The sequence below is a fragment of the Mus musculus genome, chromosome 4, assembly GCF_000001635.26.
Source record: "Mus musculus strain C57BL/6J chromosome 4, GRCm38.p6 C57BL/6J".
NCBI classification, from domain to species: Eukaryota; Metazoa; Chordata; class Mammalia; order Rodentia; family Muridae; genus Mus; species Mus musculus.
The window spans coordinates 53,646,887-53,664,046 of NC_000070.6; the positions used below are offsets into that span (position 1 = coordinate 53,646,887).

At 39.0% G+C, this 17,160-nt stretch overlaps 1 protein-coding gene and 1 pseudogene across 7 annotated transcripts in view; both read left to right on the forward strand.

Moving 5' to 3' along the window:
• Fsd1l (fibronectin type III and SPRY domain containing 1-like) overlaps positions 1-17,160 on the forward strand; it is a 75,627-nt gene that overhangs the window by 15,504 nt on the left and 42,963 nt on the right. For 3 of the 7 annotated variants that reach the window (XM_006537980.4, NM_001195284.1, NM_001355377.1), the window contains exons 2-6: positions 101-196; positions 784-915; positions 2,906-3,007; positions 8,855-8,877; positions 12,627-12,748. In XM_006537980.4, the coding sequence (XP_006538043.1) occupies positions 101-196; positions 784-915; positions 2,906-3,007; positions 8,855-8,877; positions 12,627-12,748 (475 nt within the window). Of the gene's footprint in view, positions 1-100; positions 197-783; positions 916-2,905; positions 4,734-8,854; positions 8,878-8,947; positions 12,252-12,626; positions 12,749-17,160 lie in introns of those variants that run through there. The other 4 variants (NM_001369182.1, NM_176966.4, XM_006537982.1 and 1 more) reach the window with 4 other exon arrangements.
• Gm12470 (predicted gene 12470) lies at positions 15,419-16,455 on the forward strand (annotated as a pseudogene).

Genomic DNA, 17,160 nt, shown 5'->3' on the forward strand with positions numbered 1-17,160 from the left:
CTTACGCAATGTGCTTGTCTGTAGGTCTCTCTAGAGGGTGCTTGTTAGGGGACTTAAAGTTTTCTTTTCTAAGAAGATAATACTTTGTTTTAAATCCTAGGAAGCTCTACAAAGAATCATTTCAACTCTGGCAAATAAGAGTGATGAGATTCAGAACTTCATTGATACACTAAATCACACACTGAAAGGAGTTCAGGTATGGATATTTTTATCAAAAATTGTATAGTCGAATAATTGTTAAGTAATATCTATCTAAATAACACTGTCGACTTCAGAGTATGATGTATTGCAGCTGTGTCTTAAAGGGACAGAATAGTAAACTAGCTTCCTGTGTCATCCCTGCATCCTACACAAGGAAAGCAAGGGTTGCGGCCAGGACATCTGACATCGTGTTTATAAGCAAGCAGTAAAGTCTTGCTCATTTCTGTTTACCAACGCCAATTAAAAGCAAAGTAGTGGAGGACAAACTATTTCTTTTCCTGTACATGTGAGGCAGATGCCAATGATAGGGCTTGCTTAAAGAAATAGATGAATATCAGACATTTACATTACTATTAATATCAGTAACACAGTTACAGATATGGAGTAGCAACAAAATAATTTATGATTCCAGATCACCATGAGACACTGTATTAAAGGGTCACAGCATTAGGAAGGTTGAGAACCACTCCGTTAGGGTAAGGTAGTTTATGATATGAATCTATTCTTTCATTTGCTTACGTATTTAGATTTTATATGCTGTATGACTCTGCAATAAAATATTCATTTTGTTTTTAAAAACAGGAAAATTCTTCCAACATCCTTTCAGAGTTGGATGAAGAATTTGATAGCTTGTACTCTATATTGGATGATGTAAAGGAAAGCATGATTAGCACCATCAAGCAGGAGCAAGTGCGCAAGTCCCAGGAGTTACAGGTGAGGCGTGCAGCTGCGTGACGGTGGCTTCGACTTCAGGCTTGAGGTTTTGAGGCAGAGATAAGTCTTGTCAGGGTGGCGTTTACCTTGGCTTGGGTCACAAATATCTTTTAATATTTTTAAAAGTTATGGTTAAAAATAACAGAAATTTACTGTTTGCTCTTTTCAGGCGTAGCTTGTTGAGCAGAACTCGGCATCTTTTTTGTCTTTATCACAAAGCTGAAACTCTTCACCCCTAAAATAACAGTCCTTACTTGTCCCTTTTGGCTCCTGGCAACTGTGCCATTTGTTCCATTATTTTGATTCCATAGATGTCTCATGCAAGTGGAATTGTGCGGCGTTTGTCCTTAGCCGCCATTGCAGCTGTAGCATAATGTTTCCAAGGTCTGTCCTTGTTCTTGCACAAGCTGGGGCTTCCTTATGGCTGAGTAACATTTGTATAAGCCACACCATCACTGCCTGTTCTCTGTGTGGCCTCTGAGCCATGCCACCGCTGCCCGTTCTCCATATGCATTGTGAGTAGTGCTGTGCTGAGTGTGGACAGGCAGATACACCTGAAGACGCACTCCTTTCCATTCTTTCAGCTGGCAGTGTGCTGACCACGTGGCAGCCACACTTTTCATTTTCTGAGGTGCCTCACCCTCCGATCCTCACTGCCCACACTATTTGATATCCCACCAGCTGTGCACAACAATTCCAGTCGCTCATCCTTATCAGCATTTGCCTCCTGCTGTTTTGTTTTGTTTTGGTGGCAGACATCATAAAGGCTATGAATCATTTTTTGTTGTTGTTTATTTGGTTGTTTTTTTTTTTCCTTTTGGAGACAGGGTCTTGCTATGTAGATCTAGCTATACTGGATTTCACTTGTAGACCAGGCTGGCCTTGAACTAACAGAGATCCATTTGCCTCTGCCTCCTGAGTGCTGGTATTAAAGGCATGTACAACTGTGCTTAGATATAAATCTATATTTTTGATATGGTTTTGATTTCCATTTCTCTAGTCCAGAGAGAGATGGAACAGTTTTTATGCACTTGTTAATGTCTATATATTTTCTTTGAAGAAACTTTTACTCATTTTTCTGTTTGTTAAATAACTTATTTATTGTTTTAAAGTTACAGGCTTTCTTTATGCATTTTAGCTGTATTTTTATTTTTGTTTTTAGCATGGCTGTACCGGGATTTTGAATCCAGCCAGGGTCATGTATATGTTAAGCACATGCTCTGCTTAGCTTCACACCTAATCTTGAGCTCTGGATAGTAACCTTTGACAGATATGACTTGGCAATATTTTCTCCTATTCTGTATTTTGCCTTTTCACTCTTGGTTGTTTTCATTGTTCTCTAACTATAAATTATGATTTAAGATAATTTTTAATACTCGAGTCATGTGTAAGTGGATTCTGACTGCTAACTTGATTCACAAGCTTAAGTTAAATAAACATTATCAAGAATTTCAGTCTTTATTACAGAAAGTTGCTTTCTGCAAGTAGATATTTTAGTACATACTATAGTTTTCTGTCTACTCTAAGAACCTTTAAGTTAATTTCATCTCACTTACTTATAATTGCTTTATTTTTCCTTTTGTACTCATTTTTTCATGTAATTAAGTTTTAAAAATATTTACATGTGAACATATGTAAGATGGGTGCAGGTTGTGTGTGTGTGTGTGTGTGTGTGTGTGTGTGTGCACACGTGGATCAGATGGCAACTTTTTCAAGTCACTTCTTTCCTTTCACTGTGGGACACACTCACAGCATGAGACTTGGACCACAATTCCACCTCGCCATCCTGCCAGCCCTGGTGGAGCTGTTGATGATAAATTATAGGAAAAGAGGCAGTTTTGTCATGTATATAACTAATGGCAATTATCTTTCTTCAGTAGCTCCATGGCTTGCATATTCATCCAATTATTTAAATTTATTATGGCATATATTTAAGATTGGCTGTAGGAAAGTGCATTGTGATAACCTGGGTCTTGTGCTTCTCCCCTAGAGTCAGCTCAGTCAATGTAACAATGCCCTGGAGAACTCTGAGGAACTACTAGAATTTGCAACAAGGTCATTAGATATTAAAGAACCGGAAGAATTTTCAAAGGTAAACAAAACAAAAAGTAAACGAACAGACAAATCAAAAACCCAATTCTAGTATACTGAAGGAGTATTTTAAAAAGTATTTTGTCAAAAAAAAAAAAAGTATTTTGTCATTTCTGATGCTGTAAAGAGCTTGTGGTGTTTGATAAATAAAATACAATATGTTCACTTATTTAAAGCATCTACTTGTGGTTGGGGTCAGGAATTGATTATTTTAATTCTGTTTTTCTTTAATGTTCAGTTTAAATAAGCTACATTTTCACATGCTTATGGGCAGTTTGTTTTAGCTGCTCTTCAGTATCTGAGCCAGGTCATAAGTTTCTATAGGCCTACTTCAAATGCTTGCTTACTGACAAAATAATGTGGATAACCTTGAAGTATAATTTAGGTAGTAAAGTATTTAGTAGGTAGTGGTGAATTTTTATAAATCTGGGGAAAACAATTCTTTTAGTCACACTATTTTTAAACATACCATATTAAAGTCCTTAAGTTGGGCTAATATAATTGGAAACAACAACAACAAAATAGCCCTTGGTAAAACCATACAGTGATTCTTGTCACACTTCTTTATCTTCAAATTCTTCTATTTAAATTGTCACGTTCCTGTTCTAGCATGAGATCTGGATTTGAAGGGCCTCCATTTATCAGATCATATGATCTGAAAGTGAACAGTAAAAACAGCACAAGTGTGGTAGAATTCTAGAATATACTTCACCTGATTTTTTGGATATTAGAAGTGTGGTTGATAGTAAATATATGTGAAAAGTCCAGGTGAGATAAAGATAAATTAGCCAGGTAAATATCAGGTATGTGAAATCATTAGGGAAATAGCCAGGATTCTACCAACTCTGGTTACTCCATCACTAATATTGGCTTGCAAAACAGTGCTTGTATCCTCTGTCAAAATTCAAATTCCTCTTCTTACCCTGAATTCAAACCTTGAACTCTTCCAGTGAAAAGAACTGGCCAGAACAATTCCAAGTCAGTATATAATTATCCAGTTCCTTCAATCAGTTGTCAGATTAAAAGGAAAAGAGTGATTTCCTACCCATGAGTACTCTCAATGGAATGATAGCTCCAGGGTACTGTGAAAGGGGAACAATGTCTTCTGCATTTGATAGCAGGTGAAAAGAGAAAATGGGGCTTATTTCCTTTTTCTCACTCACAATAGCTTGCCCCTGGAATACTGCTCAGGGTGCGACAGTGTCTTGAGCATTGAGAAGAGCAAATGAGACAGGGAGCTCAGTCAATACCCTGCAGACTGAGGTTGGGAGAAAGTCCTTCTTTAGGCTGGTCAGGAATACCGGGGACTTTAACAGAAGCAAACTTTACTTCTGACAACTACAAATAAATGAAGTACTCACTAACCATACCTTACAGTAGACCTGTACCTTTTATTTGTGAGTGTTGGTGTCTCACAGAAATGTAGTCTCTTACTGTCCAGATGTGTTTGGCTGTAAAGAAGCGGTAAGGAGTACTGTACTTACATTAGTTTCAGGCTATTTGCTTTTAGGTGAGCATGCATTTGTTTTAAGTGTATGAAGGTTTTGCTTGCATATATGTATGTGTACGTGTCCTGTACCCTCAGAGGCTAGAAGAGGGCATCAGATGTCTGGACTGGAGTTACAGGGGTTGTAAAACACCTGTGGGTGCTGGGAACTGAACCCAGGTCCTCTGAAGAAAGAGCAAGTGCTCTTTATTTACCATTGAGCCATCTCTTCCAGCCCTGATCATATGTTTTGAAAAATAATACTTTTATGAAAAAGATTGAATACACAAGCATATATATATATATATATATATATATATACATACATACATACATACACATACATACATACACACATATATATTGAGAAAGAGAGAGAGAATATGTAACTAGTTCTTTTCCAAATGTCTTTAAAAAAAAAAAAAAAAAAGACAAGCTTTTTCCTATGCAGCTCAGACTGGCCTGGGACTTCGCTCTGTAAACCAGGGCGGCCTAAAGCTCACAGAAATTCGCTTGCCTCTGCTTCTTACATGGCAAGGTTAGTATTTTTGCCTAAAGGAAAAAGAACATTTTGAGATTTTGAGATACCTCTTTTTTTTTCTTCATTTTTTTCATCCTGTAAGGGGAGGGGATATTAGGAAGAAAATGTCTTTGTCAGAGATAGTAGGTCCCGGATATTCAAGCATTAGGGACCTCACATCCTGGAGTCTGTATCTTGTGACGTATGATGCCACATGCCACAAAATGAATACTTTGAGTTATACCATAAAAGGTATGGGTTATATTTTGGATTTACATAAAAAAAAACCCCAGGTTCATGAACATTTAAAGAAGAAAAAATAAAGATTGATCTGACCTGAGTGGCCAGGCGGGAAAATACAAAGGAAGTTGACTACCAGGATATGTGGAAAGCAGAGCAGCAAAGGGCAGAGCAGTTAGAAGGCTCTGCCGGGAGCAGGGCCCACCTCTGAGACAAGGAAGCCCACGTGCCCACAGTCCAAGCTCAGAGGGAAGCAGAAGGATTAAGAGTTATTTGAACTGGCACAAGGAAAAGCATTGAAGGGAGAGGCCGACTACATACAGGGCACATCCGCACACATCCGCACACATCCGCACCGAGCTGAGAACCACCCTTTGCTTTCCAGGCTCGTTGAGAAAGCATCAGTTCTTCCTACCACAGACAACTCTGGTGTCCTTAGCAAAGGCACTGCCGTGAAAGTGGGTTTGACATGGGCCTTGTGGCTCAGGAAGCAAAATTATTTGGGAAAAGTACTCCAGGTTACCTACAGTCCTGACAATGAAGCGTGTGTAAATGTAATCTTGGTTTGACGGTAGTTCCATATTGACAACCACAGTCAGGAAATCCAGCATTACTGTGATGTTTCTGAATGCTTCCAAACAGCCTAACATTATCTCAGCCATCAAAAGAACTGTTCTGTAAATTCTTAGGAAGACAGCCTAGTCTTACTGTTGTTCATGTTTGCCTGTTTTGAGACAGGGTTTTATGTGTATCCCGAAGTATCTTTAATTTACTCCATACCTGAAGCTGGCCTTGACCTCCCAATCCTTCTGACTCCGCTGCCTGAGGGCTGGGATTACAGACACACACCATCATGCTCAGTTTAAGCTGCTGGAGCGCAGATGTAGGGCAGTATGCATGCTAGCAAGCACTGTACCAACTGAGCAACACCCACAGCCCCGAGGTGTTTAAAGTATAGAAGCAATAAGGTAGTCAAAATGCTGGGTAAATTTACAATGGTTTCTGTATCTTTTCATTGCAGATTAAGAACAGGTTAGGCAAAGATCCAGTTTGTTTTTGTTTATACTTAGTTGGTAATTATGAATAATTATTTATAATCACTCCTCTACTCTCGTAGTTCTACTTATGTAATTTTGGCCTAGGGTGACAAGTTCATAAATCTGATATATAAAGGATTGTGATTATTAATTTAAAAATCAGAGGCTAGGTGTGCTAGTCTGGGCCTGTCGTCCCAGTACTTGAGAAGCTGAAGCAAGAGGATTGTTGTGGGTTTGAGGCCAGTCTTGATATAGTATGAAACTGTGTCTCAGAAAACAAAACAAAGTTAACTGATGAAGGGAAGAGAGAATGAGACACATTAGAGGAAGGAGAGGCCATCTCCAACCCAAACACAGAGATGCCATGTTGGCAAGTGGGATTTAGTTAATAGAAATATCAATGCTTCCTGGAGGCTTTCCAGTACTGCACTGCACCATAGCCCCAGAGGAAGCCAAGCTCTCACCCGGCAGAGTCATACAGATGCAGGTACATATAATAGAGCAGAATTCTGGAAAATTCTAGGCTTAGTATTTCAGAGATACAAATTTTTAAAATTATCACTTTTGAACTTTAAGCAGAGGAATGAAAGTATATGGTAAAGTGTATTTTTTAGATGGCTATCTTTGGGAAAAGAATTTCTCAAAAAATATAATTTATTCTCTATTTGAAGATACTTCATAAAGTCGGGCCATTCTAGATTCTTGTTGAGGATAATTTCTCATCTTCTACATCTACAGGTGCATGTAAAATAAAATGTGAATCTAAATCAGAGGACAGAATGTTCAATGTGTACTGTCTGTGAACACTTGGGGTAGCGGTTTTTCCTAGGCTGTCTGCTTTCTCATCTGTTCCTTTTGTGTTGTCCTCACACACAGTATGGTATCTGACATGATGCACAGAAGCTGAGTCAGCAGCGGCCTCCCTATCGATGGCTCATGTGAAGGAGGCTGGGAGTTCAGAGCCATCAGAAAATACGATAAAACAGGAAAGCTGAGAAGATCCCAAATCCTGCTTTGTACTGCAGAGTTTGGTTGTCGGTAGGCAGACTGACTAAGCCTGGAGTTAATTTACCTACCCAGGTCTGCTCAGCAGAGGTTTCAGATCACTGGGGGTGGAGAAGGCTGTTTTAGTGACACTTAACAGCACAGAGGAAGAAGAACACAATATATATTCTCTGTAGACAAGCAAACTTCTGAGAAAAGTACGAGGCACTGAGTTAATGCCTCTAAAACTCATAATCTGGCATCACGCTCTGCGAAGTGAAGGAAGGAAGAAGTGACGCGGTAATGACAGAAGCTTCCTCTGAATGTAGAGAAGTGTTGGGTACAGAGGAGAGTCCTCTTCCTTTCCGAATTTCACATCTATATGAAAACCATTTCAGTTCCAGCTGCCATGGCAGTGTTTTTCAAAACCAGTGTAATAGCTGACTAATGTAACATTCCTTATAAAAGGGACTGTGCCAGACAAGGTTTATGACCTAAGGAGATCAGAAAGCTACCACATTGGGTTGGCTGTAGTATGAGGACCTTGAAAGAGGCTTTTTTGTTCTTAAAAGCATTAAGAACCCAAATCCCATAGTAGAGAAGCAAAATAATTAATACCCAAGGTCAAAGCGTTGATTCCTTGTAATGCTGGAGCTGGAGCATGTTGCAATCTATTTCACACCTCTGTTCTTTTATTTAGAATGACACTCAGGCCTGAATAGTTGAGGCTGGGTATAAAAATGGCCACTAGGAAGTAGAGACAATGCTAGGATTGAAAGTAGAAACAGAAGCAATGTTTTATACATTTAATTTATATTCAACCATGTACCAGGATGTATGCTAGCAAAACCGCCATTTTTGTGGGCTGTAATTGCAAACTGCTTGTTAGCATGGAAGAAAATCTTTCGTTGTATATATTACATTTAATTCATATATAAAGAGGCAACAGCTTTGTGTGTTTTCATTGTTGTTCTATGACTGTACAGTACCAGGTAATGATCTTGAACCCTTTCTAAACTTGTATTTTCATTTTCTAAAAACAAAAACAGAAGATATGTACAGAATGTGTAAGTTTATAGCTTCTGTGAACCTTCCCTTTAAGAGATGTTTGTCTCATTTATCCTTGTCTGCATCTCTACTGTTAGAACTCATTCTTGGGAGCACAGGCTTCTAGAGTTGTAGTCTAGTTTTGTATGCTAGAAAGGAAACTTTCATATGCATGAGAACTATTGGGTTGTGTGGAAATCTACTTGAAGAATATATCAGACTGAATAAAAGTGAAGGCATATTTGATAATCTTGTGTTTAAAAAACACAGTTATAGTTCCATGAAACTGGTTCAAACATTAAATTTTCTTACTTTTGCAGTGATTGATATGGGGGTCTGGATTCTACTGTGGCCCTAACATTACTTTATCAAGCTTACATGGACTATATAGGTTTCTTGTAATTTATGTTTTTGATGAATATGAACTAATCTATTGCAGGGTTTATATCCTAACTTTTCTTGCATGTCACTGCCATTGAACTTGCATGAAAAGCACTAACTACCTTCTTTCTCTTCTCCCTGATTTGCTCCAAGGCTGCCAGACAGATCAAGGATAGGTATGGTATAAAACCTACTTTTTTTTTTTTAAGTGTCAATATTGGAGTCAGAAATGAAATTCAGAAACCATTTTTCTTAGAATTCTGTTGATTAACATAACAATATAATAATAATAATAATAATAATAATAATAATAATAATAATGTGTAAAGTAAAGAAAATGGGCACTGTATATCATAGAATAACTGGTAATCTTTTTAAAGTCACATTTTAAGTTGTGGAAATTACATATTTTTAAGAGAATTTCATTTCTGGTTTAATATAATAGTTAGCTTTAGTTTTTAGAATAGTTCTTAATTAGTTTAGTATTGAATATTGATCTGTTTTTGAATGACTTAAAAATGTACCCTGCTGGGATGCAGTTTTGCGGCTGTTCTTCAATCTAAGCGGATCTTGTTGGCAGAGAAGGCCGGTGCTGCTGGTGTCTTCCATTGCTGGAGCTCTTCGCTGCTGTCCTGGTTAACACCTTCGAGTTCTCCTGTGCTGTTCTGGTGCCACCTCTTTCTCTCCTCCTGCCTCCACGATCTTGTTTTTATACTGAGGAAAACACTTAAGGAAATTGTTATGTAGTTTGGTGTTTCTCATTGGCAGAGTCAGGAACATAATAGGGCATTTGGCACTTGCTGGAACAAATGTGTGTGTTAAAAGAGGCTGAGGTAACACTGGGAACTGTGTTCACTGACTTGACGAATACTCACTGAGCGTTGTCTGTAGTTTGTAACTTGAGGCTCTTTATCTCAGGATCGTGAGGTTCTCTGAGAGGCACAACCTTTGAGTCTCTTCGAGTCTAGATCACTTTATTCTTTATCAGGAAATTCACAGAAATGCTCATTATGGATGGTGTGAAAACCAGAGTCTATTGTTAATTTGGAGAATTTCTTTACTGTGTTTCTTTGTGGTTATTTGATGGTGGGAGTCTGGGGCAGGGCATGGAACAAATTTACATAGTATCAAAGCAAAGCTATTGTGCATGTTTGTAGATTTTATATTACGACGTGATTAAAGGTGTGGTCCATTCTTAGACGTGCTGGATATTGGAAGCTCACTAGAGTTTCCTTGTTGTAAGAGATGGCTTCTCACCCCGTTTCCTAGGCTGGCCTTGAGTCCCGAGTTCTTCCTGCCTCGGGTCTCAAGCAGCCAGATCTGTGGGAACTCAGTGAATGGAGTCCGAGGAGAGGAGTGGGTAAGAGGAAAGTCTTTGACAAGGTAGATGTGTCTGCTGAGATTTGCCAGAAACAACTCTCTCTTACCCAGGCTAGGTTATTCTCCTTACAGCTCTTCTGTTACATTCTGCTGTGCTTCCTGGATTTTCTGGCCTAGAAATCAAACCCTAACCAGGTTTTGGGCTGTCCAAAAAATCTTAAGAGAGATCTCTCCTTGGTTTCAAGGTTCTGTTTCTGGTCTTTCCCAGCTCTCATCTTTACTTCTGATGCCCTCTGTTCAGGTTTGTTAGTCAGGATTTAATTTTAATGCCAGTTTTTATGGCTTCTCTCCTCCTCAGTCAGCCTCCACGTGATCCCATCAGTGTCCCCGCATCACGGGAAACAGAGTCCCTGTTTCTTCTTTGTTTTGTTTGAAGCCTACACTGTTGCCTTTGTTCATTTGACTACCAGAGCATTTGTTCCTTGTCTGAAGAGTATTTCTAGGTCTTAGCCTATATTTTAACTTGATTAAATGTGCTCATCTGTTTTGTGATTATTTTCTGGTGACCATGACAACACTCGGAAGAAATGGTCTTTTAATTCAGCTGCTAGTATAAGAGATAATCTAGGAAAATCAAATGAATAAAAATATAACAAATAGCATGGTTTGAGACTATCTTATCAATTTTAGATTTTTAGTTTGGGCTGTAAGGCTAACTTGTCTAAATATAATCAGTTTAAAATAAATTTAAGTTTTTTGAAAATATTGTTATACATATGAATTGATTTTATTCATGTACCTTTTTTGTTTGTTTGTTTGCTTGCTTGTTCTCTTGGTTTCTTTTTTTTTTTTTTTTTTTTTTTCCTGAGACAGGGTTTCTCTGTGTAGCCCTGGCTGTTTTGGTACTAGATCTATAGAGCAGACTGTCCTCACTCTAAGACATCAGCCTGCGTCTACCTCCTAAATGCTGGGATAGAGGTGTGTGCCACCACTGCCTGGAAGATTCATATAAGTTTTCACTTTGACTAGAAATTGTTGTTATTTTTTCTATTGTGAGTGATATTTCTACTGAATTAGGAGGAGGACATTATTTTCTTTGTGTTCCTTTTTGATTATGTCAAGTTTTTGTAGATTTACTGGTTTTAGATTTTAAATTTCCAAATCCTTAGCTTTTCTCATTAAGCAATTAGTTCACTAGGTTTAAAGAAACCAGTGAGGCTGAAACCCGTTTATTGTCTGTGAATTGTCTCATCTCAGCATAGTGCTTTAGGAACTCATAAATCAGAAAATACTGAGGGCTGTGCATGTACAGCTGAGCCTTCGTCCTGACTGTTTATCAGTACAGTCGAGCTCTTATTCCATGAGAACTAACAGCTTGTGCTGTATATATGGAGTGTGCAGTGCATATTTGGTTTCTAAAGCATCCAGACATGTAAGCTGCCTTCCCCATGAACTGATTTACAGTGTACCACTTTCTTCTTGCTAAAGTAACTTCTGCTTGTTCATGATATTATAGGGATTACTTCACTTTTTTTAATGAAGTAAAATAACTAAATATAGCAACAGTTTTACATCAGCAAGTTTGCCATCTTTCATCCGGTTGACCTCTTGATAGCAGGTCCAGTTGACTAGTCCTGGTGTCCCTTTGTTCCTGTAGCTCTATTTATATTGTCTCTCACACTGTGTCCTAGGAAGAGAACATTGATGAATAGACATCTGTATCTTTCTTTCTCCAAGGATGTTACAAAACTGAATGTGACATTTATAGAAATTTACTCTAACATGAAAATATTGAAATTGATTAACAAGTTATTTAAATACATTTATTTTCTTTTTTTGTGTGTGAGAAAACCATTCATTTGGTTAGCTGAGGGGAAGCAATTACAAACAGGGGCACGATTAAATGGATTTTCTTTTTATGTCAGCATATGAGTTTCTTTTAATTTTCAGATTTTGCTAAGAACTTCCCCCATACTTTTGATAAAGTAACATCTGATTTGGTTAGATCTTTATTTTGTATTTTACTTCACATTTATCTGAGTGCTTATTGAACACTTCTTTTTCTATGACACATAGGTCCACTAGGCTGTTTCTCATCGTAGCATCTTTCCATGCAGATGATGCTGATAGGTGGGAGTGGCATCTTGGTGGTGTGGCACTCACTGTTCAGGATCTCCGTTCTCTCCTTTGTTGTCCGTGGTCTTCAGCAGATTGCAGTATGTGATGCCAGGTGCCTGCCTTTGTTGAGAGGACATGCTGTACCAGTATCTAGGAGAAGGCTTAAAACAGGCTCATGCTTTGGTGGAAATGAGTAAGGCTAGGTACTGGGAAGTGAGAGTACACAGAGCTTCAGATGAATTGGGATCTTGTAGAGGTTAATTGTATTAGATATTGGTTATTGTGATAGCTATGAAATTTTAGAAAACTGGCTGGAGTTTCAGCATTTGATTCAGTTTCCAAAAGACAAAGCAAGTTTGTTTAACTGCCTGCATTAGAGTTTCTATAGTCGTAGTAAAATAACTTTTATCTTAATGTTTTATAAATTGTATAAAATGTGTTACTTTGCATTCATTTATTTTAAAAAGTATGTCTGTGTTTACCATAGAGTCACAATGGCTTCAGCCTTTCGTCTTTCTTTGAAACCAAAAGTCAGTGACAACATGACCCATTTAATGGTGGACTTCTCTCAGGAAAGGCAGATGCTGCAAACTTTGAAGTTTTTGCCAGGTAAATGCATTGTTACATGGGAACTTTCAAATAAAAAATCTTGCAAGAGTTTTCTGTAATGAACATTATGTAAATATTAAAGAAATATCGTATATTTTACTTTAGCAAGAAGTAGCTTTTATTGAAAAGAATTATTTTCTTGTAGTACAAATGCAACTTTAACAACATTAAGGCATAGCACATGTTGCTGTTTTAGCAAAGAATAATAGTTGGTCTCAAGGCTAGACTGCATAGATTTGAATTTTGCTGGGGCTATTTTTGCAGTGTGATCTCAAGAAGTCAACTAACTTTACTCATTTTCTACATCTTTAAAGTGCAATGCTGATGTTCTCAGTGCTTCATAGGTATTGCGTGGATAGAGTCTGCTAACACACCTATAACAGCAGCTGGACTCATTTCAGATGTGGTGAATGTTTACTGCCCGTCTTGTTGCTGTTATGTTCGGCGTTCAGCATGAACTACCTCCATGGTAGTCTGGTAACATTGTCTTGTGAGAGAGTAGGTCTAACCATGTGAAACTCGGTCACAAATTATCACTTATCTGAATATAACAGCCAGCTGATGGTTTTTGTTAGTGTTCTTTGAATTCTATCTTTGTATTTTTAGTGCTGAGTACTATTTTTATTACCAAGTAATTCTGTCAGTTGATGTGTAAAACTGTTTAAGCAATGGTGATTTGGGGAATCAAGAATCCATTTGAAAGTGAAATTTCACTTACATGTTTCTGTAGGGCTAGTTTATTTGTGCTTTTTGTTTGTTTGCTTGCTTGTTTTTTTTTAGATTGGCTGGTTTTTTAATAGGAAATACTAATTGCAGAAAACCATTTCTTCTCTGAATTTTAAACCTAGTCATAGAGACTACTATAATAATGCTATAAGAGATCCCAGTGCGGGTAGTGTAGGTGAACTGACATGTATGGGAGAAATTATGAGCTGTAGAGGAGGAATGTAGAAGGAAGGTGAAAGAACGGAGTGCATCTGAGAGGAGGAAGTTGTCTGTGTGCTGGGGTAACCCCTGACCTATGCAGATCTGACTTGTAGTTTTCTGTATTAAACTGGTGCAAAGTGATAAACATTCAGCAAAGACCATATTTGAAATCTGGGTCTTTCCCTGGGTTGGCAGTATGCAGTTGGGTGGGATATGCTCTTATGATGGAGGGCAGCAGCAGGAAGCCACAGTTTTCACTGAGCCTTGTAAAGAGCCAGTGGTATGCAGTGGGGCATACTGTGTGGGCAAACTGCAGTGCACCATAGACTAGCTTATTTTTACATAAGATACTTTCAAGCTATGGTTATCTTAATGTACTGCAAGCTTGTTGCAAACTGAAGAACATCTGTGCTATCATTCAGTTCAGAGGGCTCACAGTTGGTGAGCAACTGATATCAAAAGGCAAGGAAACATTTTTTAGAGTTTCTAAATACCAGATACTTTAAATGCTTTGGTTAGTTCATTCTAACACTTAGAATTTCCTTGGGAAGAGACTGGATCTTATTTTAGTTTTGAGAGCTTGAGGTTTTAGATCAGAGTTCTGCTGATTATTTGTTAACAAGATCTTACTCTTTGTGCCCACATGTTCACTTGTGAGCTTCAGACGCTACTTAGAGGCAGAACACAGCCTCATGTGCACAAGTCAGCACTGCCACAGAAAGAGGGAGTGTGAGTGTTCACTTGTAGGGACTAGAGTAGGGACTTAAGTTTAGGCTGGCAATATATCTCAAAATTTTTTAAGAATGGTGCTTTCTAAAGTATGTATGGAAAAGAATTTTTAAAATATCTTGGTTCTCACTGATTGTATACTATTTACTATCAGTATGACTCTAGAATTTTACCCTTTGCATTAAAGTATTGACAATTTCCACCCCAGGGAAAGAAATAAGAAATGGTAGCAAGCTAATGAGAAGACCTGTCCCATGAAGTCCCTCCAGTTAGCAGTTAGAGCTTCCTACACTCGATCTTAGCCAAAAGGCCGAGAAGCGATCAGTTAGAGCTTCCTAAAGCCCTGTGCTGGAGAGGGAATGCAGGCCCAGGAAAGGCAGGCAGAGCAGCGCTGAGCACACATGCCAGTTGCTCTTTCTCACAGCACAGTAGCTTTCTTTGCCTTTTCTGGAAAGTCACCGAAGTGGAACCTTTTCACTGGTAGCCTTTACAGTAAAGAACTTTAATTGTCTTCATTTCTTCTCATGGCTTGCTAGCTCTTAAAGTGTTGAATAAAAACCCAGTCCTCTTGGTCCATATGTAGTTTACTTAAATAGTTGCCTACTAAAGGACAATTGAATTGCTTCTTAGTTTTGGCAATTATGACTATAGTTTTAAACATATATCTTTGCGTAGATGTAAGATTTCTTTAGGTAGTTTCTGGATAGTGTGATGAGATTGTACTTAGTCTTGTAGAAAACCTCCCAAGTGTCTTCCAAAGAGTCTCTGATTTTGCATTCCCACCAGCAATGAATAGGTTTGTCTTGCTCCACATTTTGCCACCAGTCATACTGTGGTGTCATTTCATGGCTGTTGTAATTTGTGTCACATCTAAAGTAGAGCACCTGTTCACATACTCAATCTCTGCTGTTTCTTTGATGAGTTATCTGTTAAAACCTTTGGCTTTTATTTAAAACCAAACCAAACCAAACTTGAGTATTGAGTGGGAGCTGCTCTCGCACAAGCATGTACAGCAAAGGCAGCAGTTAACAGCAGTGCGCCCCGTGCAGCAGCCAGGCCAGGGGGAGTCAGCACTGCGTGTATGGATGTCTGCTTCATGTAGGCACTCAGAAATAGGCTCAGACATTTTTATCAGAGATAAGATGGGAAAAAAACATCACATTGGGGGGGAGGGCAGGATTCTTACATTCTTGGTGGTGTGTGTTTTGGGATTTCTACTGTGCAGCTCCAGAGAGACGGGAACACTCAAAGCAAAAGCCTTCCATGATTATAGTGCTGCAGCAGCTCCCAGCCCCATGCTAGGAAGCATGCCCCCAGGAGATGGCATGCCAATAGGTCCCATGCCACCAGGGTTCTTTTAGCCTTTTATGTCATCTCAGTACCTTGGAGGCCCAAGGCCCCCATTGAGGATACCTAATCAGGCACTTGGAGGTATCCCAGGAAGTCAGCCATTACACCCCAGTGGAATGGATCCATCATGACAACAAGGTCATCCAAATATGGGTGGACCAATGCAGAGAATGACTCCCCCAAGAGGTACGGTGCCCTTAGGACCACAGAACTATGGAGGTGCAATGAGACCCCCACTGAATGCTTTAGGTGGCTCTGGAATGCCTGGAATGAACATGGGTCCAGGTGGTGGTAGACCTTGGCCAAACCCAACAAATGCCAATTCAATACCCTACTGGGAATTATGTAGGTCCTTCAGGAGGTGGAGGACCACCAGGAACACCCATCATGCCTAGTCCAGCATATTCAACTAATTCTGAAGATAACATGTATACTTTAATGAATGCAGTACCTCCTGGGCCTAACAGAACTAATTTTCCAGTGGGCCCTGGATCAGATGGTGGATTAGGAGGAATGGAGTCCCATCACATGAACGGCTCTTCAGGCTCAGGAGATATGGACAGTATTTCCAAGAATTCTCCCAATAATCTGAGCCTGAGTAACCAGCCGGGCACTCCAAGGGATGATGATGAAATGGGGGGGGAAATGTCTTAAATCCTTTTCAGAGTGACAGTTACTCCCCCAGCATGACCATGAGTGTGTGATCCATTGCCGCGTCTCTCATGAAAACCATCGTAAGTCAGCCCATCACAGAACTACTACGGAAGAAAACTACTTGTCGTGTACAGTTAGACAAAGGAATCTCAGACAACCAGACTACCTTTTAGTTCCTGCTCTCTCCCCTATTTTGAGAATAAAGCGGGTCCAATTGTGATTCAGGCAACTGTACAGAGTAGCACATTAGCATTGCCCCCAACTGAACTGCGATGACTATCTGTGTGTATGTGTGGGGAAGAGAGTGCGCCGTATATGCAGATCTGTATGCACATATACGCATACATGCATTGACCCACAGGACATTGTAAGATAGTATCACATGACATCTTAAGTAGAAGTAAGTAAGGACTTTTATGCCATCCTTTTCTTCACGTTTACACTTTAATTATTAAAGGTTGCTCCTGCCCTTCCCCAACTGTTTGTGCTGTGTACATCACTGCTTTATATAAGTTGTTTTTTAAGGTGAACTCAGATGTTATGGTTTTGTAAATGTCTGCAATCATGGATAGGAATAAAATTGCTTATTTGAAAAAAAACCAAAAATAAAAAAATTGAGTATTTGTTGTTTTGTTTTCAGTGCAGGTCTCATTCACTATGTTGTTCATGCCATAAACTGAAGGTTCTCCTGCCTTGGCCTTCAAGTCCTGGGACGATCAGATGAACTACATGCTAGGCTCTGTAGTATTTAA